The sequence below is a fragment of the Anolis carolinensis genome, chromosome 2 (genome assembly GCF_035594765.1).
Source record: "Anolis carolinensis isolate JA03-04 chromosome 2, rAnoCar3.1.pri, whole genome shotgun sequence".
In the NCBI taxonomy this organism is placed as follows: domain Eukaryota; kingdom Metazoa; phylum Chordata; class Lepidosauria; order Squamata; family Dactyloidae; genus Anolis; species Anolis carolinensis.
In genome coordinates this window covers 285,822,239-285,848,953 of record NC_085842.1, presented here as the reverse complement: position 1 = coordinate 285,848,953, position 26,715 = coordinate 285,822,239, and the positions used below count along the sequence as shown (strand labels likewise).

Sequence of the window (26,715 nt, the reverse complement as noted above, 5' to 3'; positions counted from 1 at the left end):
ACCTCACTCTTATTACTTACGTATTTCAACTGTATGCCACCTTTCTCCCTAAGATCCAAGGTGGCCTCAAAAACACTTTAAAATATTTGCAATAAAATAAAGTAACAGAAAGTGGTGGAGGCTCCTTCTTTGGAGGCTTTTAAGCGGAGACTGGATGGCCATCTGTTGGGGGTGCTTTGAATGTGATTTTCTTGCTTCCTGGTAGGGGGTTGGACTGGCTGGCCAATGAGGTCTCTTCCATCTCTATGATTCTATGATTTTAAGAGTAATATTACAGTACTAATAATGGAACAATTTACATTCAGAAAGTGACTTTGCAAACCATAATTATTCTTTGTTATTGATGTATTGAAGAAAGTCCCATTTCATTCCTCTTAGGCTATTAAGGCTTACCGTTTCACCAGTGCAGATTCCAGGCTTCGTGTGTTAACTTTGGACAAAATCCAGCTGAAATGTCTATGTATACACACATCTTATCCTAGTTCAGCAACTTGTAAGATCGAGATCAAGGGTGCATCAACACAGGAGAATTAATGCAGTTTGACATCACTTAAGTTACCATGGCTTAATGCTATGGAATCGTGGGAGGTGTAGTTTTAAAAGATCTTTAGCCTTTTCTGCCAAAGAGTGCCGGTGCCTCACTAAACACGAACTCCCCAAATAACATGGTATTGAGCCATTGCAGTTAAAGTGGTGTCAAACTGCACTCATTCTATAGTGTAGATATACTCGAAGGCAGTGACACATTTACTTGCTGATTTATTTATCATAGAATTATAGAATAGTAGAGTTGGAAGAGACCTCATGGGCCATCCAGTCCAACCCCCTGCCAAGAAGCAGGAAATCTCATTCAAAGCACGTCAGAAGTAAATTGAAAATACAGTTATAATGTATAGAAAAAAACCACAGAGTTAAAAACTTGGCATTATACTAAATTTTCTTTGACCAGACGCTAGCCACTTGGAGTGCCTCTGGTGTCGCTGTAAGAAGGTCCTTCACTGTGCATGTGGCAGGGTTCAGACCACATTGTAGTCAGTGGTCTGTGGTTTGCTCTTCTCCACACTCGCATGTCATGGACTCCACTTTGTGGCCCCATTTCTTAAGATTGGCTCTGTATCTCGTGGTGCCAGAGAGCAGTCTGTTCAGCGCCTTCCAAGTTGCTCAGTCTTGTGTATCCAGGAGTTTCTTATCCGGTCTCAGCCACTGATTGAGGTTCTAGGTTTTTACCTGCCACTTTTGGACCCTTGCTTGCTAAGGTGTTCCTGTATCTCTGTAGATCTTAGAAAGCTATTTCTTGATTTAAGGTATTGCCATGTTGGCTGATATCTGAACAGAGGATGGGCTGGAGATGTCAATGCTTTTCTTTCATTACTGTCAATGCCAGCTAGCTTATAATGCAGGTATGGGCAAACTTGGGCCTTCCAGGTGTTTTGGACTTCAACCCCACCATTCCTGACAGCCTCAGGTCCCTTCCTTTTCCCCCTCAGCTGCTTAAGCGGCTGAGGGGGAAAAGGAAGGGGCCTGAGGCTGTCAGGAATGGTGGGGTTGAAGTCCAAAACACCTGGAAGGCCCAAGTTTGCCCATGCCTGTTAGAAAGCCTATCAGCAGGTGTAGCTTTAAGACATCCTGTGATTATCCTATATGTCTATATTATTCTACATTATTCTACAAGGTTTATATCCTTTGTCATACACTGCCTTCCGCCCTATAATTCCCTAAAGCCAAGTCCTTTTCTCGAGGAGTTGCCCCCTCCTTCCTTCCCTCCAAGACTTCGACCTGAGCGACTGAATGGGGAGAAAGAAAACTTGCATAGTAACTGCGCAGGCGCAGAGGAAGCCGTCCCAGGCATTGGTGGCGGACGTCTCTCCTTGGGCTTGGGAGGAGGCGCATGCGCAGAAGGAAGGCTCGAAGGCGAAGGCGACCCTGCTCGGGAGAGGAGAAGCTGAGGGAGGAAAAGCGGGGCGCCGCCGTCGAGGTCCTGGCCCTGGAGGCGTCAGGGGAGTGGGATGCGGGCCCGGCGCCCATGAGGTGAAGGTGTGCGTTGTTTTGAAGTGCTGGCTTTCTTTTGGGAGGAGGAGGGGGGCGTGGCCTCCTGCTTAGGCCTCAAAAGGGGGTCTATGAGGGAGGGTCGCCTTCTTTTCCTCTTTGGATGTTGGGCAGAGAGGCAGAGCAGTGGCCTTCTCCCTCTTCCTGGTTGTGAAATGTTGTGGGAAAGTCATGGCTTGGACCCCTTCCACATAACTGAATAAAATCCCACATTATCTGCTTTGTACTGGATTATATGACAGTGTGGACTCGGATTACCCAGTTCAAAGTACAGTAGAGTCTCACTTATCCAACGTTCTGGATTATCCAATGCATTTTTGTAGTCAGTGTTTTCAATACATCGTGATATTTTGGTGCTAAATTTGTAAATACAGTAATTACTACATAGCATTACTGCCTATTGAACTACTTTTTCTGTCAAATTTGTTGTATAACATGTTTTGGTGCTTAATTTATAAAATCACTAGCTATGCCCTGCCACGCGTTGCTGTGGCGAAGTATGGTGGTATGGGAAATAAAGTATTGAGGAATGGTAGTTGAATCCCTTCTTATTATCCAACCTTCTGGCGGTCTGTTTATGTTGGATAAGTGAGACTCTACTGTATTTTTATAATCTTATATTATCTGCTTAGAACTGGATTATATGACAGTGTGGAGTCAAGATAATCCAGTTCAAAGCAGATAATATAAGATTATAAATGGGTTATATAGCTGTGTGGAAGGGCCTTGAGTCTACACTGCCATATAATCCAGTTCAAATATGATAATCTGTATTTTATAGGCAGTGTGGAAGAGGCCTAAGTGAGGCCTAACTCTGCCTGTCCTCTGGGCTGAGTGGGTTGCTAGGAGACCAAGTGGGCGGAGCTTAGCCTTCTAACTGGCAGCAATTGGATAAAAACAATTATTCCTCTCCCTCTCATTAGGACTTTATTTTTCTTTTCTTTTTGTTGTATCAACCTAGAAGCGTGGATGAGAGGTTGTGCTGTCAGTTTTCGAGGTTGTGGGGTGTTTAGTTTTGTTGTTTTGTCCGCTGCCGTGATTCCATCACTCTTTTATATATATAGATAACCTAATTTGATGTTGAATAGACTTTTCCTTAATCCCTCCTTATTATCCAACGTTCTGCCGGCCCGTTTATGTTGGATAAGTGAGACTCTACTGTAGTCGCTCTGAAACGAGAAAAAAACCCTCAAACTATAAAAGCCAAGATTCCATAGCACTGAGCCCTGGCAGTTAAAACGGTGTCGAACTACATTTATTCTACAGTGTAGGTCAGGCATGGGCAAACTTCAGCTCTCCAGGTGTTTTGAACTTCAACTTCTAGAATTCCTAGCCAACTTACCGGCTGTTACGGTTTTGGTCTCTCCGATGTATGAACTCTCTGTTGTCTAGTGAGGGAATATTTGTCTCTGCAAGTTTTACCAACAGGCAGAACAGATGTATCTTTTTTGTCTTTGATGGTTCTCTGATGGCTTGAACTGCCCTTCAGGGATTTTTTGACCTCTAACCCTTTAAAGGTATTTTCTACCAAGTTGCCTTAAGGTTTAGTAAGGGTTAAGCTAGCCATGAAGGTCTCTCCATCCTTAGAGCACTCAGGACATTTTTCTTCTGCATGGGCATCCTGATATCCAGAGTAGAACTAACTATTGGTCCATTTATTGACATTTCCTTTCTCTGTCAAATTTGAAGTCCAAAACACCTGAAGGGCTGGAGTTTGCCCATGCCTGGTGTAGATGCGCCCTGCATTTCTTTCAGTAGCCTTCTGTTTATGAAGTCCTGGTCACTCACTTCAGTGGTATCACACAGCAGACCACAATGGCCCCTTCCACACAGCTGTATAAAATCCACACTGAACTGGATTAAATGGCAGTGTGGACTCAGATAATCCAGTTCAAAGCAGATATTGTGGATTATCAGCCTTGATATTCTGGTTTATATGGCTGTGTGGAAGGGCCCTACATGGTAGCTGAAATACCAGGAAATTTGACATAAATCAGCAACTGTTTAAAAAAACCCACAATCCCAGAATCAATTACAACAACAGTTCATGTAGTACATGCAGATGAAACCACATGATGGGAAATGTTATTGGGTGATAACAGGCATGAGCAAACTTTGGCCCTCCAGGTGTTTTGGACTTCAATTCCCACAATTCCAAACAGATGGTAGGCTGTTAGGAATTGTGGGAGTTGAAGTCTAAAACACCTGGAGGGCTGAAGTTTGCCCGTGCCTGGGTAATAATGACAAATCTAACCAGAGTGAATGAGCATTGGAGCATTCAAAACTAAAATAAGAGTTTTAGCCTTGCAGGTACAGTACATGGACATACGAGCAATGTTTTGGGGATTGTATCTAACTACAGGGATATTTTAAATTAAAATAACAATGACCTATTGAAACACTAAACAAATGTTATAGACGGGCATTTAGGTGTCCTCTAATGATGCCACCCAGTGTCATTGGTACTTCCTTCATCCCACTATTGATGCCACTGTCTTTCCTGACTCATAGTAAGCCTGAAGTGGCCAGAGGCAAAAAGGATGGTTGGCTCCTGGAAGGAGTTGGTGAATAAGTAGGGTTGCCAGAGTGAAATCCGGAAAAGGTTGTATAAAAGAATGAAATTCAGCCAGGGGTGGGGAGAGGTGTTCCTTGTTACCTGATTGCTATGACAGGGAATGCCTGCTGAAATTCCCTCTTTTGCACAATCATTAAAAGTACAGGAGCCATCTCTGCTTTTCACTCTGGTATCCTGTTGGCTAGATTAAAGGGAAGAAAGCTTTAAGTCCTGGTCACCTTCTGTCAAGGAAACAAATGCCGCCTTCTTTGTCTGCCTTCTATCCCTCAAGGCAAGCCGGTTTTTCTCCCCTTTTCAAGTTAATAATTCTCCCCTTCTAGATCTTGCTGCTACTTCTCTCCTTCTTTGTTTGGATTTTTATTTTGTTGATCTTCAAGCATAATGAGGTGTCTGCTGATAAACCAGCTTAGCCAAGTGCTTCAAGGAACTGGAAATGTGAGGATATTTTGCTTGTTAGAAATCTTCAGAATTCATATTCAAAGGCAGTCTTCAGAAGTGTGTTGTTTCCTGCCTTTTATAGTTGTGGAATTCAGCCACTGATTTTTTTTTTGAGGAAGTTGTCAAGTAGGTGTCATGCACAGATAGTGCAGTGTGATCTTATCCAAGGTTAAAGTCGTAGTAAGCACATTGTTTTTGACTTGGGATGACATGCATGTTTTCCTTTCTCTTATATACACGAAAAAAACATGTAAAAGGAATAAAATTGATTCAGTCTTATGGGGAAAAGTTCACTGTACAAAATTGTGGTATTTTCTATATATGAACTCCCATAAGCATTGCTAATATAGGCAGTAACCAAGATGAATGAGATAGGTTCTGGGTTGCTGCGAGTTTTTCGGGCTGTATGGCCATGTTCCAGTAGCATCCATACTGCATCACAGCAATCACAGCAACCTAGTGAAAACCTTCAACAACACAAAGTTTGTTCTTAAGTTGAATTTGTATGTTTGCTTTTCTGTCTGTGCTTTTGTTCAGAAGATTTCACCTTTCTGTTCCTGTGATAATTGGATTTTGAAAAATCTGGCTTGTTGTGGAAACAAGGATTGGTGATAAAGCTTCAGTGGAGACACCTTTTCCCCATGATAACTCTTCCAGGAGTAGATGACAGAACGTTTATTTGTAATGTTCAAATCATGCCAATAAATAAAAGTTTATATCATACTTGAAGCACTTTACACTTTTTGTACACTTTTCTGAACTTGATAAACAGGAAGCAGCCCTCATAGTAGGCAAGAAACACCTTAATCCCTTCATTGTCCTGACCTCCAGTACTTGGAAGCATTTTTTCAGCCCCCAAAAACATGGCATCTACTCTATAGAGTGCACACAAAAGCACTATTATGCATTTGTTTACTGCATTTCTAGGTTAGTTTACATGAACATTTATGCTTTATTGTTGATTTCATCAGATTGTTTCAACACTTTTCAGTCACTTGTATAAATATAGTTTTTCAGAGGTTACAATTTACTGTATTTGTTTGTCTTTGTTTTCCTGACATGCTTCCTATCTGTCTTTTATAATATAACTGGTGTAAAACTGAGAATCAAAGTAATTTTTTCAGTTTATCCAAAGCTTTTAACAATCTTGAATTAAATCAAGTATTGTTGAAAGCAGCACACTTTCAGGCACCTTTAAAAGGAAGATAAAATAGCCAGACAATGAAATGTCATAGCTTACTTCAGTCATTCTTATAAGACACAGGTCACCAGGGTGTGTCTTTGAAACTGGTCAGTAGTTGATTATCCAGAGTCACAAGATCCCTCCATCAGAGGCAGAATATTCATTTCCTGTTCACTGACAGAATTGCTTTATGAAGATGGAAGAATAATAACACTTTAACACAGCATAACACAGCATCATTTTTAAGCAGCTAGCTTAAAGGTTTAAGTCAGATTTTTTGAAATCCAAGTGCCTTCATCTTTCACCATTTCTTAACTCAACCTGGGCTAAATGAACAATTTTTGTATAAGGGTTAAGACTGAGGCTATTTAAGGACGGGAAATGATAGATGAGGGGTGATAATTACAATCGGCATCTCCAGTCCTGAAATGTCTCATTGGATGGCTACTGAGCTCATAAAATAAAGCAAATGTGAGACTTCATAGTGAATAAGTATCTGATTGTATATTTTACTTGGCAGTTATTTTTAAAGGAATATGTATAAATATTTTAAGATGTGCTGACTGAGTGCAGTACACTTCTTTACATTAATTAGATATATAAAAGGTTGAAATGAATAGTGTTTTATTATGTAGGAAGGATGTATACAGTTACTTAAAACTTTGATTTTAGATTTGAGGCTAAGAGCCTGTGATTTGCTCAATGTTACCCAGTGAAGTTCTACAATTGAGTTGTGATTTTACTTCAGAGTTGTAGTTCAATTATTCCAGTGCTGTCAATCATTCTAGATTTACCAGTGGAACCTGATCTACCTTCTGCTTGCCTTGCCTAATATAACATATTGTTTTACATAGGCACAAGAAAAGAAAACTCATAGCTGTTCAAACTTTAGAATGGACAGTTACTTCAAAGCTGCAGTCTCTGATTTAGACAAGCTACTTGATGAATTTGAACAAAATACAGGTTAGTTTACTCTTTATTCCTTCATTTTTTGTGAATTTCAAAATAGATAAAATCTATTACTCTGTTTTACTACAGAGCTGAATTAATGTGTCCCTGCTTCCAGTATGTTTACAATTAAAACTGACAGTGGGAATGCTTAGGAAAGAAGGGAGAAATGTGGGCAGAAATTGGCATATTATTAATATCTTTGAATTTTAAGGAGTTAAAAGATTATTTGTGTGCTATTGTGAGTATATTGATGTGCTAACCAATTTGACTTTGATATTCTATTTAGATGAACTTGAAAACAGCAAAAATGCAAATCCACATGATTCTACTAAGCACCATTCACTTTCTTCAGAATTAGATTACCAAAAGCCAAAAGTTTTGGAACCAAAAGTGCAAGATAATGTTAGCTGTCCTACATCCGTTGAATCCCCATTGTCTACCCAGACTGCAAATGTAGCAAACTTTGAGCAACTGAACTCTGAACAGAATGAGAAAAATGTCACAGGGTTAGATCTTCTTTCTATGGTGGATGGAGGTTCTTCAGATAAAAATCAGTCTTCTTGCCTGGGACGATACAGTATACCTGTTTGTGATCTCATCAGTGACACAGGTAATTTGAGCCATGCAAAAAACAGTTCGGAATGCATTCAAAAGTTGCAGCCAGATGACCCCCAAGGTAATCTTTCTCTTATTGGCTTTGATTTAGCATCAATACCTGCCACGGCTACAAATATGTCGGCTCACTGCAGTTCCGATACTGATGTGCAACAACAGATTGATGGGGATACAGCACTATACAATGTAGAATATAATACTTCTAAAAAGCAAGATGAACTGGTAGTAACTACAAACAAACCTTCTCAACCACGCGTGGCAGATTCTGGTGAGATTCAAGAAAAGACAGAACCTTTGAATAACAATGAGGTATTGAAACAGATTGAACAGGTTATAGACCCAGCTTTAATAACTCAAGTATCATCAACTGTACATAGTTCCAAAGACAAAGCAACATGTGAAAAACTGCCTTGTGAGCCATTAGAGGATAAAAATAGTGCAATGAATCAAATGACACAAAAAGAAAATGACATGGTTGTTAGTTCAGAAGAGGACATGGTTGAATCTTTAATTTCTATCTTGCCAAAGATGTATCAGTCAAATGAAAATAGTTCAACATTACCTAAAGAAGACAATTTACATGATTCTTTACTTCAAACTGAGAATGTGCCAGGGCTAAATCAAACACATAGTACCCCGGAAAATTTTTGCAGTCTAGAACAGAATGCCAGTATAGGTCTGAACATAGTTTCATCACCAGAGAGCTCTGAAGACATACAGACTTCACTATCCTGTCTTCCACTTGCTGTTTCTATATGTGGGTCATTAGTTAAGACTGATGACACTGAGGGAAGGACTGCTGAAGATGAAGTGACACCACATATAGTTAATAACATAACTGTACAAACAGAAAGCCATAAAAATGGTCTTTCTAAAGGAGAATTGTCTGAAAGAACAGAACCATCAGAACAGGATGAGAATCAAAACAAAATGAGCCAATTCTGCCCAGGAATACATTCTTTTACAGAAAAGGAAAAGGAGGGTTTTCATAACAATATTAATGAATGTCAGCCTTTCCAGCACCAAAACCCTGTTGCCAGTTCCAGTTCTTCATTTGCAAATACTGGAGCATGCAGCAATGTTCTGCCCACTGACATTGGAATAAGAGGTTTAGTTGATCTAGCATTAGAAGAGGACATTATCGGAGGTGATATGTTAGTTAGTGATGCTGAGCTTGATGCCTTCTTGTCTGAGCATTGTCGTGAAACAGAGCATTCAAAACCTCTTAAAGAGGATACTGATGATGGATTATTGCAATCTGATGTTATTAATGGCAATTTAATTGATTTGGACAAACTTAACCGAGGCAGTAATAATTTGGAATCAGAAATGGAGTTTAAGAAAATAGAACCTTCTATTGGTAACAGCTACATATTATCCAATCCTGAAGGTAGATTAGATAATCTGTCAGAAGAAAGTCCACAGTGGAAAAATTTGAAGAGTGGAAAAAAGGACACAGTGGAAAAATCCGAAGAGACTACATACCATGTAAATGAAACTAGAAGTGAAGTTTCAGATCTTATAAACAGTGAACAGATAGCACACAGTGGAGGTGCAAGGCCAAAGCAATTGTTAAATGTTTCACCAAAAGCCAACACTTGTTCTGAATTTAGTAGTCCAAATACGCTTGGGAATGAATCCCAGGTGTTAAATTCCACAGTTCCAAATGCATCTTTCTCAGATGGTAAAATTTGTCTTGATTCAAGCTCTAGTTATAATAATGCTGATACACAATCAAAGGAAAACAACGGAAGTAGTATATTACCTGTGATCTCAGAATCTGCTACAGTAGTAGAACGAGCTACAGTCCTTGGACAGAAGCAGCCACCCTGGATCCCTGATTCAGAAGCACCAAATTGCATGAATTGTCAAGCCAAATTCACATTTACAAGAAGAAGGCACCATTGTCGTGCTTGTGGAAAAGTAAGTAAATTTTAAACATACCTATAATAGTTTGTATAGTATTTGGGGAACAGCACATTGGGGAAAAAACTTCACTGTTAAGATATTTCTTTCTTTTTTAACTCTGAAAAGGTTTTACTAAAATTCCTTGCACCCCCATTGAAATTGGCTTTATTTGGGGTACAAACAGACAACAATAAATATACTTCATTGTCAGCTTAAGCTTTTACTTTTTGAAAACACAGTCCATGTGATAAAGTTCTTCAGCTCCTAGTTACTAAGGAAATGCTATGTTGATTCTAGAAGGAAAGGGACCTTAATCTATGTAGTAGGTAATTATTAAGGTTTACCTACAATTTACACGTTGTGAAGAAGGTAATGGAATGATGATCAAATATAAAATTCTGGGTTTGCACAAACTGGTAACTTCTTGAAATTAGACCCGTTAGGCTAGTATGGGAGTAGAAGGAAGGCTATGTTTCTCTAAAAGCAGTGTGGCCTGTCCTGCATGAAAAGATCAAAGGAAAAGAAAACTATCAGTTGGCTTTAATCTATCTTTTTTTGTTGGCCTTTGGAAAAGCTGGGTAAACCATGGTGGAAAACGTGGTCTATGGATGCTAAAGAAAGGAAACTTTCTCCAGTTGGATCCAAAAAGAGCAGAGATCTCAAAAAAGGTCTTTTGTTGTTCAGTTCTGGTTTTAATGTTTTCTTCAGACATAGAAATAATTTACTTTGCTGAAATTGCAAATGTGTGGAATTTAGTATGGTATTTGATATTGAGTCCACTCTGTAATCACTCCAGTAAGCAATATGCATAGAAACTGAGTTGAGGTGAGATCTAACTTCAGATAATCACTAAAACTGAGTAAGGTACTTTTGTGTTTGCCCAGGATCACATTCAATGAAAGGTAATACTTTAAGAGTTGAGAGAGAGAGAAGGTGAGTAAATGTTGGGGGTGGTGGGAAGAAATTTTTTAAATGTAGTAAGATTTTTATGATCTCTTTCTAAACACTTAATTTATATTCTTCATTAATCTAGGTTTTTTGCACTTCATGTTGTAATCGAAAATGCAAACTACAGTATTTGGATAAAGAAGCAAGAGTCTGTATAAGCTGTCATGAATCCATTAACAAAGGTAAAAAAAATGGTGAAAATTAAAAGAAACCAAAAAGGTAATTAGCATGGTTTTTGGAGGTTAGAACAGCTCTTTCCATGGAACCAACATTCCCTTTATAAATCATAATGTGAAGCATTAATTTGTACTAGGTGTAAAAATATTTTAGGTAACAGTAGCTAATTACATATGTTCTGTTTCAAAAAATCATATTTAAAATATTAAATATGATTATTGGTTTTGCTTGTAATGGCTTATTATGGCTAGCAGGCTATAACATAATTGATCAAATTCTATAACTATAGATAAATGTATACTTACCATCTAGTTTGGTGTTTTGATTCTGACAATAGCTAACTAGATATTCTAGGGAATTGCTCCAAAAGGGCCGATGATATTGTGTATAAAAGGTAAATGTCGGTATTGATGGTAGGTTTCATAAGAAATTCATCTGTTACATAGGAAAGAATGCCTTTTTAAAAATCATCTTTATAAAGTTTTACTAGTAGTAGCTATGAATAATTATATTGAGTAAACACTTCAGTATTGTGATGTTTAGAGCAGCTTCTTAGTTGCTCAGAAATATTTTTGTAATATAGCAGTTCTAATTAAAATAAAGCCAGATGTGATCTGTCCTAAGCTCACCTTGAGAATTTCTAGGGATATATATATAAGTTTTGAAACACTTTACAAGAAATAACATGAGATTGTGAGAGATAGGATATACGGTGTATTCCAAGGATATGAGACTTAAACTCTTTTACTTTGTTTGTTAGCACAGGCATTGGAGAGAATGATGAGCCCAACTAGTCCTGTGGCTAATTCTGCTATCTCTGAATATTCGAGTGAACCACCTTTGCAGGCAGCACACACATCTGGTACATCTAACTCTCTTTCTGTCTTTCGTTCTTGTTGCCTGCTCCTGTATTTAAGTGGTCAAGTGGGGATGAAAAGCCAAAGATACATTGAGAGAATTAAGTTAAACTGAATTTACTATCCTTTTAAGACAATGCCATTGTAGTACAACAGCCACCAACAGTTTATTGGAGGAATTCATTTGATTAGCTAAGTGAGAATTTAGTCTTTCCAGAAAATACTTATGTTATGTTTAATATTTACTTTCCTTATTCTGATCTGAAATAGGTGGACAAAATTGAACCTATTGATTATAAGTGATATCTCTAATATGGGTTATATACCTACATGCTATAGTATAGGACTGAAATAGATGTGATTTCTTTATCCCCTGAAAGTTTTTGTCATGGACCTGTTGACTACTTAAAGTTCTTTTTTGTATTGTCTTAGTGGTCATTTGAGCTTTATTGTAGTACATCATAGTGTAGTCTGAATAGGCATGTCAAGAAACAAGCACTCAGTTCTGCTTATCTCAAGTTTTGGAAAATTGTGAACATTTGCATTACTTTATATCTATGTGCCTTGGCTGATGTCATAGGTGAATGTTGGTTGTATAACTTTGCCTTGTCCATACAATGATATAACCTGAACAACAGTACTTGGCCTATACATGGGGAATACAAAAGGCAGAAAACCTTATAAATCTTGGTATGTTTTGTATAACAACAGTTAGTTTTACTATATGAAGAAATCCTGTATTTTATAGTGTTATGTAATACTGACATTGTTAATGAAATTGTGATCACCACGGTCTCTGGAATGATGACATGGATTTTAGAATGTATTGCTACTGTTGGTGATGGTAAAACAACATGTGTTTCTGTGTTACAAAAATAGTATGACAGGAGTGCCTTGGAAATCTAAAACAATTTTGTGTTGTAAAAAATAATTAATAACTGGTGGCATTCTGGTTTGTCTTGTTTTTGTTCTCTTCCTGTAGGGGTCTGTCCCAAAGAGCAAAGAAGAGTTTGGTTTGCAGATGGCATTTTGCCTAATGGAGAAGTTGCAGATACAACAAAATTGTCATCTGGAGTCAGAAAATCCCCACAGGAACCATATCCTGTAAGCTCTAATTTATCAATAGTCCATATTGATAGTGCACCATAATAATTTGTCCCTTTTTAATTTGGTAAATAGAGATGGTTGGCATACATTTAATCTAAATCCATTGCTTGACTCTGTATGATAATCTATGCATTGTTAGTTCATAGAGAACTGGAAAACTATTTTAAAGCAATGGGCTGTTAGTATAGACATGACAGTATATAAGATAATACCTGTTGTCCCAACACCTTGTTCTGTAATTTCAAAAATACCAATGAGTTGCTTCTTCATATTTATGTTTCAAATGTATGATATTTTTGTTCTTTTCGATTATTAACATTTCCTAATATATATTCAGAATTTAAATGTGGTTATATAAATGTACTTCATTTCTGTTTTGTCTTTATTTTTCTTTTTTCTGTGGATGGTTTCCCTTCAACGTTTTAAGATAGGTTCATAATTGAGTGGTATCTGAATCTAAGTATCTCCAGTTCATGTTCAATACTGTACCACACTGTTGCACAGGTGAACTGAAGAGCCCCAGCCAATGCATTTTGTTGCAACTGGAGAAAAGAAAGTTCATTCATTACAGCCTTGCTGTGTAACTGTACAGAATATTGCCTGTTCTTTTCTCCCTCTGCTTGTTTTATTTATTGAAAATAATGTTATCTTCCATTCAGGACAAATCTCTCTCAAGGTTTTACATATTAGAAATAATTATGCATATTTCATGCTATTATACCCAAGTGAATGTTAAATTGAATTGAACTTTTATTGTAGGTTGAAAGTCCAACAAAAGACACACTATGTGCATCTGAAAAAATACCGAAAGATGAAACATGTATTGCTGGACGAACTGAGATCTTGTGTTGTCCCACTTCTGTTCTTCCAGAAGAAGACACATTGTCCACTAAGAAACAACCAGAACTGTCACATGATTCTGACAGTGTGGTTACAGCTGTTACTGAACTCCCTACTGTTGTCGAATCAGCAATGCATCCTGTTCCTGGCACCGTTAATGAAGCTAATGACACACCTGTCAGTCCATTAGATTATCGGATGCTTTGTGGTATTGAAAACAGTGTTAGCAAAGAAATCAGCCTGATTCCTGAGGGTAATGGATTGCCACCTTTACTGCTTACTAGAGGAGAAAAAGGCAAAAGTAAGTTTCATATACCAGTGTATGGAATCCAGATATGCTCACTGTAAAGAATCCTTCCTTATGATTATTTATTTATTTATATATTGATATATCTCCTTTTTTCTTGATACTGAGACCTAAGATAGCTTACAAGATATTTTCAAAAGTACACATTTTAAATGTACAGTTATCTAGAATTTTATTTTAGATAACTTTCTGCAACCTTTCCAGTATATGTTATTAATAGAAAGGTAAGGAGATAAATATTGGAAAAATTTAGAGGAGTAAGAAAAGCCTCTTGCTGGAATTGATTCAGAAGGTATCTGTACCCACAATTCTTGTGTTCACTGGTTTCAGTCCAAACCAGCTTTGTTAATTTAGATTCAATTTCCAGTAGGCAAAAGAAATCATGACGTAAGCCTTATTGGTATTACTGGAGGTTATGTTTTACTAACTTAGACTGGTTCTTTGTGGTCTTCTGTGAGCACACTTATTATAATAGCTTTTATTCATTGATGAGAGATGTTGTTGTAAGCATCAATTGCCTTGTCAGGTTTCAGTAAAATGTTTCCACTGGGAAAAAAACTCCCTTTGAATAAGATGATTGGACAGTTCCTTTCCAGTAGTCTCCAATGCATCTTCAAGAATTGCTCTGCAGAGCATGGAGATATTCTAGAGCAATTTTAAGTATTACAGAGAACTGTAGTTGGGCCTTATATTTCCAGTCACCAAAAAGATACTGCATATCTGTCTACTGTTAAAAAGAACATGTCCCTTGCTATTGAACTCAAACATTCATTTCAAAAAAATTATTTAGGTTCTTTAGTGGAAGAATATCCTTCTCAAGAACAAGTTACTTCACTCCTTGAAGCATCTAATCCAGTAACATTCATCCTAAATGCAAACTTTCTTGTGAATGTCAAGATACTATCTTGTAAGTACTCCCAATTTTTGTCTTATCTGTGGTTCCTAATGTAAAATATTTATTACAATAATTAGGCTACGGAATATTTTGTTTAATTTGGAGGTTTTTTTATACTCACATGTTTTACCTTTTAGAACACATAAATATATGTTTTTAAAATAAATTTCATTCTTCCCATTAGGGCATGAATTTTGGCTTGTTATCCTGAACTTGCATTGGGGTCATATTTTGTATAATTCTGAAGTGTCCTGATCATTATCAGTAGGGAGACAATAATAGATAAGGTGAGAACAAATACAGGAGACCCTCAGTATCTGCTGGCGTTTGGTTCCCAGTCCTATTTTACAATGGCATAGTAAAATGGTGTCCTTTATATAAAATAGCAAAATAGAAATTTTATTTTTGGAATAAAAAAATCAAGTCATGGATGGCTGAATCCTTGGATGCAGAATCTTTGAATAGGAAGGGATAGCTGTATCTCTATCATTCAGCTTTTAAGTAATGAAAAACATGTTGGCATTTCTGCTTGTACACTTTTTCATCTCAGCTAATACATGATAGAAGCACTTTTGTTAGTAATTACTACATTGTCACTTTGCATATCTGGATCCTGCAGTTTTTCCCCAGTCTCCAGTTTTCTGAAAGACACTATATATGTCTCTTCCCTTCATTGGACAGAACAGAATAGTAAAATACTCAGCTAGATAAAAAAAATCAAAAGATAGTGCATGCAAATATTTATAATTGTGATAATTACAAAGTATGTTTTGACTTAATTCCTTCATGCTTGATGAGGGCTATATAACTTGAAAATACATTAATAAAATACCTGTACATAGCGTTTTAATTGAATTTTCTACGTGTTGTAAAACCTTTGTTATAAACAGTGTAATGCAATATTCTTAATGGTAACATAAAACAAAGTTGGATGTCTTAGAGTGCAGTTTTAACACATAGATCCATTAGCTGTAGGGAAGTGTGATGTTACAGAAGTTTTCTCCACTAGTGAACAACAGTTCTCAGCCATCAGAGAAGGAGCCATTCGTGTACATGTTAACTTGTGTCACAGAACCATATTTTAAACTGGTGGGAAGTTGTGGAGCAGAAATCTGAACTGCACTTACTGCATCCAGCAAACATAGCAAGCTAGGTGTAGATAAATTCATCTCAGCTAGAGCATTTTTTGACAGAAGGGTGCTCCAGCAGATTCTGTCAGATTAACTAACTTTTCTTGCCACTCCCTCCCATGTTCTGTCAACACTAGGATAATTCCCATGCATGGATGGCTCCTTCTCCGCTAGTTGAGAATGGCACATTAGCAAAATAATCATGGAGGTCTATTCTAGTCAAGGAAGATTAGCCGTTCAGACCTGCCCTAGGGAGGCAAGACCATTTTTCCTTTCTCTCAGGACCTTCCTTTTTTGTTTTTATTTTCTCTTGGCTTGGGAGTGAACAGAGAAGTCAGGGATCCAACAAGAAATACCTTCTTAACATATGAGATCCCTTGCCTCAACTGTGCAGTGACTGGAATTAACCCTTGTATAGGCGACTCCTTTTCCTTGGCTAGAATGGCTCTTCATACTGTGTTTGTCACTATGCCATTCTGTTGTAAGTGAGGTTGTTTGTCCACCCAAAGCACCTTTTATAAATGAAGAAAGCTCCACTAAAATAACATAGTGGAAGTGTTCCCACTTATAATAATGAGTAGAAGGCTCCCAAATGGCCTGTATGGCAAATGAAGTGATTTAGAGCCAGTGTTACTCGTGAGGTATTTATGTAACTGAAGTATATCAGAGGAAGAAATGGAGGAAACCACAAGCCTTGCTCTGCTCACCTGTACTGGATTTAGGATGCATTGTTGACTCCACTGAATCTGTGTCAGGCCAGGTTAAGATTCTTCTATTAGTTGCAGTGCAGAAGTATATAAATCTGCATTTTTGAAAATTCTGCATTTTAACACAAAAATGTAGGCTTAATTGTATTTTAAATTTTGTTATTAAGATTGTTCAGAAAGATGCTGGTACTTCTCAACCAATGGACTACATGGCTTAGGACAGGCAGAAATTATTATGCTACTGGTTTGTTTGCCAAATGAAGATGATGTTCCTAAAGAAATCTTCAAATTATTTATCAAAATATATAAGGATGCCATGAAAGGTATGAAGCTTCACTAAAAATTTAAAAACAGTGTATTAGATATAATATGATTTTTTTTGAAACAAACATTAACCTTGTTAGTAGAATAAGATAATTAATGTAAAGTGGTTTGAACACTTGAAAACACTTTTCAAGGATGTATGGAAGCACAAGGTGGTAGAACTCAGACATGTAATTTTTCAGATTCCCTATTCTGTAAGCAGTTCTTCTCTACTTTTTAGGCTAGGAATTTATTGATTTGAAAACATTATAGCTGATGATGGATCTGGTTTTATTGAGAGGCTTTTGTGGCACAGGGACATGGCCTGAGTTAGCAGAACACTGAAAAGCTTGATTGGCCATATCTCTGTGTGAACAAGTTACACTCGAGAATTGATCTTGCATATGCTTGCATTTGCTTTTTACAGGGGAAACTTTGAAAGTGTGGAGTAACATAACTTATTATGGATCTTCTGAGCAATCCTGGATTCTTTGTAATATAGTATGAAAGTCATAATACTCCTAAGATTATTGTACTAATGTAGACTATGGCTTAGATTAAAAATAATTTTGGGTTAATGCAAATTGCTCACAAAAGCACCCTTTGCCCACCTTCAGCAATATTTGCCTCAAATTGAAGCCCTCCAAGTGGACCTCAAACTCTAAGAGAGGCTCGTTGGGGATGCATGGAACTGCATTGTGGAGAAAAGGACAGCAGAGCCCTATCCATACCTCTCAAAATTGAATATTCGGTCCATGTAATAATGAACTTGCTCTTTATTTTGCTTAAGAAGATACATTAATCTTTATGGCTATCTATATCAAGAGATCTTGGTGACAACTTTGACTAGATGTGTTCTTCTAACCAGGAAAATTCATAGGAAATTTGGAAAACATTACATTCACTGAAGATTTTCTTGGAAACAAGGAACATGGTGGAATTCTATTTGTAACGCCAACATTTCAGAAAATGGATGATCTCGTATTACCAAAAAATCCTTTTTTATGTGGCATTCTTATTCTGAAACAGGAGGTACCTTGGGCAAAGGTTTTTCCAATTCGCTTGATGTTGAGATTGGGAGCAGAATATGGGGGTGAGTTTAAATCCCACTCATTTCACTTACTCATAATCTCTGCATTAATCTTAAACAACATATATTATACATAGATTGAAGTAACCCAACTCATGCTAGTTGCAATGTCAATTTTATTTCATTTATTTAATTTCATTTCATAGTTCCCCTCTTCCCTCCTACTGCGTATATCCCAGTCCACCAAACTACCGTTATCTCTGTGTCTTTTCACCTGTTATTAGAGCAGGGTTTTTTTTGCTGGAGTCCTCTTTGGGCAGTTTCCCTCTTTCTGTTATATTTTTTATCATATTTCTACTTCAAACTCTGCTATTTTCATCATACTTCTGCTTTAAAACTCTTTCCTTATAGCTTTAAAAAACAAACAAACCCCTATACTTTTTTTCTCCTGTGAATTCCCCCGCCCCACTCCATCCCGCATTTCTCTGGTTGATAGACCTGATGAACATCTCTTAGAAGAGAGGTGCATAGTAGAAAAGTGCAATATTTGTAATGGATTCACATAACAGGCTTGAAAAAACAGAGCCCAATAGTTAAAAATACATTGTTGGGAGAAATACTTTCAGGCCACTGAGCTCATGGCACAGGACAAGCTGCTGTTTTTCAACGGTATTGCAGACACTTCCAGATTATTTCACTAGGGCTCAAATACTTTGATTGAGTCCTAAAGAGTAACTTCATAGGCTTCCAAGAACTTGGTGTGACTGATGCAAATTCTTATTAATTCCTATGGATAACTACTAATATCCATTTTATAAAATAGATTTTAAGTACACTACCTTAAGTAGTACAGCATTGTGGACTGATTTCATAATCCATTCGCTGAAAGCTTCCTTTAGTGTGTGAATATAATTCTACATGCTCCAAATCCAAATATTTTGCTTTATGAAAGCTTGAAAAAGTCTACAATGTTATCTTTTAAAGAAGTTGTGTTAAGTTCGATTTTAATCCATTCTGTGTGTTTTTTTTCCCTAGACTACCCAACTCCTTTAACAAGTATAAGACATAGGAAACCTTTGTTTGGAGAAATAGGACATACGCTCATGAATTTACTTGTTGTAAGTACTTGCTTCTATTATATGTATTCCAATCCTTCCATATTAATGGCAGTAAAATTGTAAAAAGCTCCAGCAACTGACAAATGCAGATATCTGTACTAGATATATTGTTGTTGCATAAATATGTATGAATAATAACTATAAGAAGCTGTAAATTGAAAGAAACAATTTTGAACTTGGAGTTGAAGTTTGTTTAAAAATTCATGGAGAATATATGGGGTACCTGTGCCATTTTGTGTAAAGAGTAGTGATTTCTATATGCCCCCATTAATCACTAGCACAAATCAAAGCTGTATTTCTGGTCTCTTTTTAATGTGTATCTTAGTCTTCATTTACAGCTTTCAGGTGATTGAAAACTTCATCCTAAATCCATTTGCTATTCGCAACTAGAAAGGGCCATTTGGATCACTGGGAATTAGTAAACCAACATGTACATACATTGTATTAATTTGGTAGGTTTATTTTAGTTGGAAATAGCAAGTGGATTTAGGTTAGTTTTAATGGAAGGGGATAAAACACTAATACCTCCTAAATTTCTTGTTGCTGCTGTGTGCCTTCAAGTCATTTCTGACCTATAGCGGCCCTAAAGTACAATATAATAATATTAATTATATATTATATATTACATGTAATTATTAGTATATGTATATGTAATTATTATATATTACATGTTATTAGTAATAATAATATTACAATATATTGCTATAGTACAATATAGTAATGTTGTCAAAGGTCAGACGCCAGCCAGTAAGATAAATTTAGTTTATTCAAAAAATAACTCAAAAATCTCAGCACAAAGTCCAGAGATCTCACAACACTTTAACTTCAGTGTGATTAAACGGTTCAGAGCAAGAAACTTCAAAAAACACTAACTGAAATATAATCCGGATTATCCGGAGATATAATCCAGATTAAACCAAAGTGCTTGAAATCAGCTCAAAATTGCAAGGCAAGGTCAAAACAGCAAAACAAACAAGGGCAAGAGTTCCCAAAGGCCCAAAACCTCCCCAAAACCCAAAAGTACAGCAAAGCCCAAAACTAAAGAGAAAGCCCAAACCGGGCTAAAGTTCTTCGCCAAAAGCGGCGCGGGCAAACAATGCTAGAAAATGCTGAGGCAATGGCGACGAGCCGCTGCGGAGTTGAAAGCCAAGCCAGAAATCAGAGGAACGATACGTCATAGCGAAGTCAAACCGGTCCAGAGTCAGGATTGGAGAACAGCGTTGGAGTCGAAGGTGAAGCCAGCAGTCAGCCACGGAAGTCAGCCATGAACACAGGAATGATGCCAAGCTGAGTTAAAGAGCGAAGAGATATGCCAAGTCGAGTTCCAGTCCAAGGTCCAAAGGGTGAAGTCGTCATAGCAAAGTCCACGTTGCGGAATAACACAAAGAGCCAAGACAATGGAGGCGAGCAGCAGATCGGTTGCAAAGTCCCAAGCCAGTCTTCGGAGTCAAATACAGGAAACCCAATGGCGCCCAACAACACCTTGCCACACGCAAGGGACTATGGCAAAAAAACCCCAATTTATTTAGGTTTCCTTGGGCGTCCAAACAACCAACGCTTTAGGATCAGGTGTCCCAAGCTCCTCATCAGAATCCGAGCTCCAAACAGCCAACGCCTTAGGATCAGAGTCAAAATCACTCTGCCTATGCCCAACCCTGTCCACACCTGCGGAATCACCCTCATTCCTCCAGGCAGACCACGTGGGGTCTGCTTCTGAAGAAACCCAAGCCTCTCCAGCATCCTCAGCATCCATGGGCCCAGTTTCCTCCCCAAGATCCTCCGGAGCCCGTGCCCAGTCTATGCCAACCCCTTCCCCCACCAGTGGGTCCTCAACAGTCATTTCCACCTCAGGATTCCCTTCCAACTCCCCAAATGAATTCTCATCTGAGGATTCCTCATCTATCTCCCTGACTCTCTTCCTATGTAAATCTTCCAGCGAGCCTTCCCCTCCTGATCCTACCATTATCACTCACAGCCTCAGAAGACTCATTCACAACAAATGTAATGCCAGTATTGTGCTATGCTAGTAATATAATATTGTATGTAAATTTAATTTGTAAGCCGCTCTGAGTCCCCTTCAGGGTGAGAAGGGCAGGATATAAATGTAGTAAATAAATAAATAAAGTGAACTTATTACAGCAGGCTTTTTTTGACAAGACTTGTTCTGAAGAGGTTTTTCATTATCTTCTCAAGGTGTCAAGACCCAGGCTGCAGAGCACCAATAACCATACACAGAGGCCAGAATCTATCTAATATCTTTATTGAAGGAATATATAAAGTTAATAAAAACAAGTGTAGAAAATAGTCCAGAATTAGACCTTTCAGGAAAGGTCAGTATTAGTCCAAAAAAGCAATGTCCAATAAGAAATATTAAGGTCCAAAGTTGTAATCCAATAACCGAAACACTCACTTTGCCAAGCAAAGTGAGGGGAGATGACAAGGTCCTTTAGTCCATGAAACTTGAGCGAGGCTAGGAATTAACTTGATACTTGAAACAAGGCTTGAACGTGGAACAAGGTAACTAAGAACAAGAACAAGGTCCGTGGAATAACTTGATAAAATCCGTGGAACAAGGCAAGGATTGATCCTGGGAAACAAGGCAAAGTCCGTAGATAAACAAAGGCTGGGAAGCAAGGCGAAGGCTGGATAGCAAGGCAAGGCTTGAGCAGGAGCGAGGCTTGAATCGGAGCGCGCTGTCCAGACACAACTCGCTCCGTAGGCTGACGAATTGACTCCGCGAAGTTACTACGCGGGTAAAACACCTAAATAGAGTCTAACTTTCCCGCCGAAGCAGTTCTCTGGGAATCAGAACCGAAAGCTAAACTCTGAGACCAGATGTGAGACTCCCCAAAGATTCTCACGAGAAGCAGTCTTAATTGGCCACATTCTTAGCTGCAATCCTCGCACTCCTGCGCGAAGCTGATTCCAAACTTCTCTGTTGTTTACAAAACTCCCGGCGCAAGAACACGGGAGAAGTAGGCTCTGGGCTTGTTTGACATACTTCTGGGAGACAACTTTCTTGCAGGTGCAAGGTTCCCAGATCTGCCTGGGAAAGATCTGGCTGAGAAGAATCCAGTTCAGACTGGGAAGGTAAAAAACCCAAGTTTTCATCTTCATCAGGAATTACAATGTCCTGAGCAGGACTACAAGGCCCATGGGTCATCACACTATCCCCCTCCTCAAGGCCCCTCCCAAACTGGGGCCCTCTCCCCGAGGCGCGAGGTCGCGGTTTGGTGGGATAGGTCTGATGAAAGCGACGGGTTAGATCAGGAGCATGGACTGTGGAGGCGTCTTCCCAAGAGCGTTCCTCAGGGCCAAAACCCACCCAGTCAATGAGATATTGTAGGCGGCGGCGGTGAAAGCGAGAATCCAAAATGTCCTCAACCTCGAACTCCTCCTCCCCATTCATCAAAACAGGAGGGGGGGCCGGTTGGTCTGTATCAGGTCGCACACCATCCGCCGGAAGGAGCAGGGAACGGTGAAACACTGGGTGAATGCGCATTGAACGCGGAAGTTGGAGTTTGAAAGTCACGGGGTTAAGTTGCGCCACCACTGGATAGGGGCCAATGAAACGGGCATCTAACTTCCGGCAAGGGCGGTGGGAGGGCAGGAAGCGAGTGGACAGAAAAACCCGATCTCCTACCTTGATTTCGGGGCCCGGCTGGCGATGTTTGTCAGCGTGGCGTTTATAGTCCTCCTTGGCTTGGTCCAGTTGCTGGAGCAAAAGTTGTTGCACCGCTGTGAGTTCCTGCAGCCAATCCTCTGCTGCGGGAACTTCTGAAGTTTCAATGACAGGGGGGAAGAAACGTGGATGGAAGCCGTAGTTTGCAAAGAACGGCGTTTCTTTTGTAGAAGCTTGAACTCCATTGTTGTAGGCAAACTCAGACAGTGGTAACAGAGAAGCCCAATTGTCCTGTTGGTAGTTTACATAACAGCGAAGATACTGCTCCAAAGTGGCATTGGTGCGCTCCGTTTGCCCATCTGTTTGGGGATGATGAGCTGAAGATAAGCGAGAGTCTATGCCCAATAGTTTTTGTAGTGCCTTCCAAAAACGAGAGGTGAATTGAGATCCACGGTCTGTGACTAAACTCTTGGGCAATCCATGTAGTCTGAAAACATGTTGAAGAAATAGTTCCGCAGTTTCTTTGGCCGTGGGGAGGCCTTCACAGGGAATGAAATGGGCTAACTTGGTGAAAAGGTCCACCACCACCAAGATCGTGGTGAATCCACAGGAAGGTGGTAGGTCAGTGATGAAATCCGCGGAAATTATTTCCCATGGGCGAGATGGGGTAGGAAGGGGGTGTAAAAGCCCTGAGGGCTTCTCCCTTCGTATCTTGGAGCGCTGGCATACTGGGCAGGTGTTGACATATTTTTCCACATCCTTGCGGATCTTGGGCCACCAAAAATCCCTTAGGATCAAATGCATAGTTTTAAATAGTCCGAAGTGTCCTGCTGGTTTGCAGTCATGACACAGACGAAGCGCTTTTTCCCTGCCCGGTCCGGGTGGGATATAAACATGATTTCTATAGCAGAGCAGCCCATCTTTAAGCGAAAAGGGAAAGTGCAGACCTTGGCGAAGTTGGTCCTGCGCCCAGGCATCTGCTTGCTGACTAGCCCTGATTTCTTGAGCACAGATGGGTCCTGGAGTAGGGGAAGTTGAACCAATGGGAATGGATTTGGTGTTCCCCACCGTGAGCGTGGCAAAGTTCTCGGGTTGTAGCAGTTGGGATTCAAAGGTCTCCTTGTGTCCTGCAGCGTATTCCGGTTTACGTGACAGGGCGTCTGCTTGCTTGGTTTGGGCTGGGGTCACATAATGGATCTGGAAGTTGAAACGTTCAAAGAATAAAGCCCAACGTTGCTGCCTCTGATTTAGTTTGCGGGCAGTTCTTAGATGTTCTAGATTACGATGATCAGTGTGGACTTCAATGGGAAATTTGGCCCCTTCTAGCCAATGTCTCCAAGTTTCAAAGGCTGCCTTTATGGCCAGTAGTTCTTTTTCCCAAATGGTGTAATTCCTCTCTGGTGTGGTTAGTTGACGAGAATAAAAGGCACAGGGATGGAGGTGATCTCCCACCGGTTGTAAGAGTACAGCCCCAATTGCCACATCAGAGGCGTCCGCTTGCACCACAAAAGGGGTTCCAGGATTTGGGTGCTGTAGAATTGGCTGGGAGGTGAATAGTTTCTTTAGTTGTTGGAACCCTTTCTCTGCTTGATCAGTCCAGCGGAAAGGCTGCTTTCCACGGATGCAGCTAGTGATGGGGTCGGACCAGCGGGCAAAATCTGGAATGAACTTGCGGTAATAGTTCGCGAACCCCAAGAAACGCTGCACCTCTTTCTTGTTAGTTGGCGCCCGCCATTCCAATACTGCTGAAACCTTGGCTGGATCCATGGAAAGCCCTAGAGGCGAGATGCGGTAACCAAGGAAATCTACCTCTTGTAGATCAAAGGCGCATTTTTCCAGCTTGGCATAAAGTCCATGATCCCGCAATCGTTGTAACACCATTTTGACGTGGTTCTCATGTTCTGATTGTGATCTAGAAAACACCAAAAAATCGTCCAGGTAGATTATCAAGAACCTGTCTAGATAGTCCTGAAAAATGTCATTGACAAAATGCTGGAACGTTGCGGGGGCTCCGCATAAACCGAAATTCATAACTCGGGACTCGAATAATCCGAATTTGGTCTGGAAGGCGGTCTTCCACTCGTCCCCTTCCCTGATGCGAACTAAGTTGTAAGCCCCCCGAAGATCCAGCTTGGTGTAAACCTTGGCTCCTCGAAGCCGATCCAGTAGATCCGAGATTAAGGGCAGGGGATAGCTGTTCCGCTTGGTGATATTGTTCAATGCTCTGTAGTCCACCACCAAGCGTAGTTCCCCTGACTTCTTCTTCACAAACATCACTGGGGAGGCGGCTGGGGATTGAGAGGGTCTGATGAATCCCTTGCGAAGGTTTGTCTCTAGGAATTCCCTGAGAGCTTCTTGCTCTGGTTCAGTCAGGGAGTAGAGATGCCCTCGCGGGATCGGGGCCCCCTCCACCAAGTCAATGGCACAGTCATAAGGTCTATGTGGGGGTAATTTTTCGGCTTCTTTCTCATTGAATACATCCCAATACTCGGAGTACTTCTTTGGCAAGGTGATGATGGGCTCGGTGTCTGTGGCGTGGCATACCTTGGCTACGAGGCAATGGTTTTGGCAGTACGGTGAAGCAAACTGCAGTTCTCTGTTGGACCAGGAGATGTTAGGGTCGTGGAGAGTCAGCCATGGAATTCCCAAAATCACAGGGAAATGGGGGACCTCGGTAACAAAGAAGGAAATCTCTTCCATATGTTCCCTTATCCACATCCTGGTGGGTTCCGACCACTGACTTACGGGGCCCGTCTTGAGGGGGCGGCCGTCTATGGCTTGCACCACACGGGCATTCTTGAAATCATGATATTGTAATCCCAGAGAGTCGGCATACTCTCTATCGATGAAATTGTTGGTAGCTCCAGAGTCTATCATGGCGTGGATCATGACGGGTCCCCTTTTTGCTGACCATAATGTGACCACGAGAAGGAACAGGACCCCGGTTGGCGGCTCTTGGATGGATTTTTTGACCGGGTTGGCGAGCCTCTCTACACCCGGTCGTTGGCTTCCCCCGCCGGCTGTGTGCCAGTCGGCTCAGACGTCTTCGTCTCCGTGGAGGACGCCGCCGCAAGACGGGCGGCAGGCTTCCCTTTGGCTGGGCACTCTCTGGCGAAGTGGCCCCCGTTCCCGCAGTACCAGCAGAGGTTTAAGCGTTGACGACGGGCCTTCTCGGCGGCATCTAGTCTGGGACGCACATTGCCCAACTGCATCGGCACCTCCTCGCCTCCTCTGGGGTATGGGGTTGGCGGTGGGGGTCTCCAGACCGGACGTGGCTGAACGCTGGCGGGAGCGGGGGGTTTTGCCCCGGCTCTACCGCCCTGGCCTCGAACCCACTGTTTCCTGTTGGCAATCATGACTTCAGCCCGTAAACATTGATCAATGAGTGCCTCGAGGGTCTGGGGAGGATCCACCTTGGAGATTTCTTCCAGCATTTCAATGTTGAGACCCTCCCGGAATTGTCCCCTGAGGGCTACATCGTTCCAGCCGGTGTTGTGGGCCAGCACTCGGAACTCGGCTATATACTGAGACATAGGTCTGTCTCCTTGGAAAAGGCGACGGAGTTTGTGACCGGCTGCCTCCAAATTGTCCTCGATTCCCCAAGTCTCCTTGAGGTGGTCCAAGAAGTGTTGCGCTGATCTTAGGTGTGGAGAGGCTTGGTCGTACAGTGCCGTCGCCCAGCTGGCCGCTGGCCCGTCTAGAAGACTGTAAACCCATGCCACTTTGATGTCTTCTTGGGGAAACTCGGCAGCACGGGCCTCTAGATAAGCTTGACATTGGCGACGGAAGACATGAACCTTAGAAGCTTCTCCAGTAAACTTGGTTGGCAACGCCATGGCCGGAAGACGAATTCCGCGTTCCTTCAAACCCCTTATTTCTCCATCCTGTGCATTGAGCTTATCACGGATTCGGTCCACCTCATCCTTGTCGATGGTGTAGGTAATCGGCTGGCCGCTCG

General features: G+C 40.4%; 1 protein-coding gene across 4 annotated transcripts in view; it reads left to right on the top strand.

Moving 5' to 3' along the window:
* Positions 1-1,877: 1,877 nt before the first annotated feature.
* The window catches only part of zfyve16 (zinc finger FYVE-type containing 16), a 35,663-nt gene continuing 10,825 nt past the window's right edge, over positions 1,878-26,715 (top strand). The window contains exons 1-12 of one of the 4 annotated variants that reach the window (XM_008102986.3): positions 1,878-2,034; positions 7,097-7,205; positions 7,480-7,803; positions 7,900-9,731; positions 10,750-10,846; positions 11,602-11,703; positions 12,681-12,802; positions 13,565-13,946; positions 14,743-14,859; positions 16,852-17,007; positions 17,856-18,080; positions 19,053-19,135. In XM_008102986.3, coding sequence (XP_008101193.2) covers positions 7,136-7,205; positions 7,480-7,803; positions 7,900-9,731; positions 10,750-10,846; positions 11,602-11,703; positions 12,681-12,802; positions 13,565-13,946; positions 14,743-14,859; positions 16,852-17,007; positions 17,856-18,080; positions 19,053-19,135 — 3,510 coding nt within the window. In that variant the 5' untranslated portion in view covers positions 1,878-2,034; positions 7,097-7,135. Of the gene's footprint in view, positions 2,035-7,096; positions 7,206-7,479; positions 9,732-10,749; positions 10,847-11,601; positions 11,704-12,680; positions 12,803-13,564; positions 13,947-14,742; positions 14,860-16,851; positions 17,008-17,855; positions 18,081-19,052; positions 19,136-26,715 lie in introns of those variants that run through there. The other 3 variants (XM_008102984.3, XM_008102985.3, XM_062972290.1) reach the window with 3 other exon arrangements.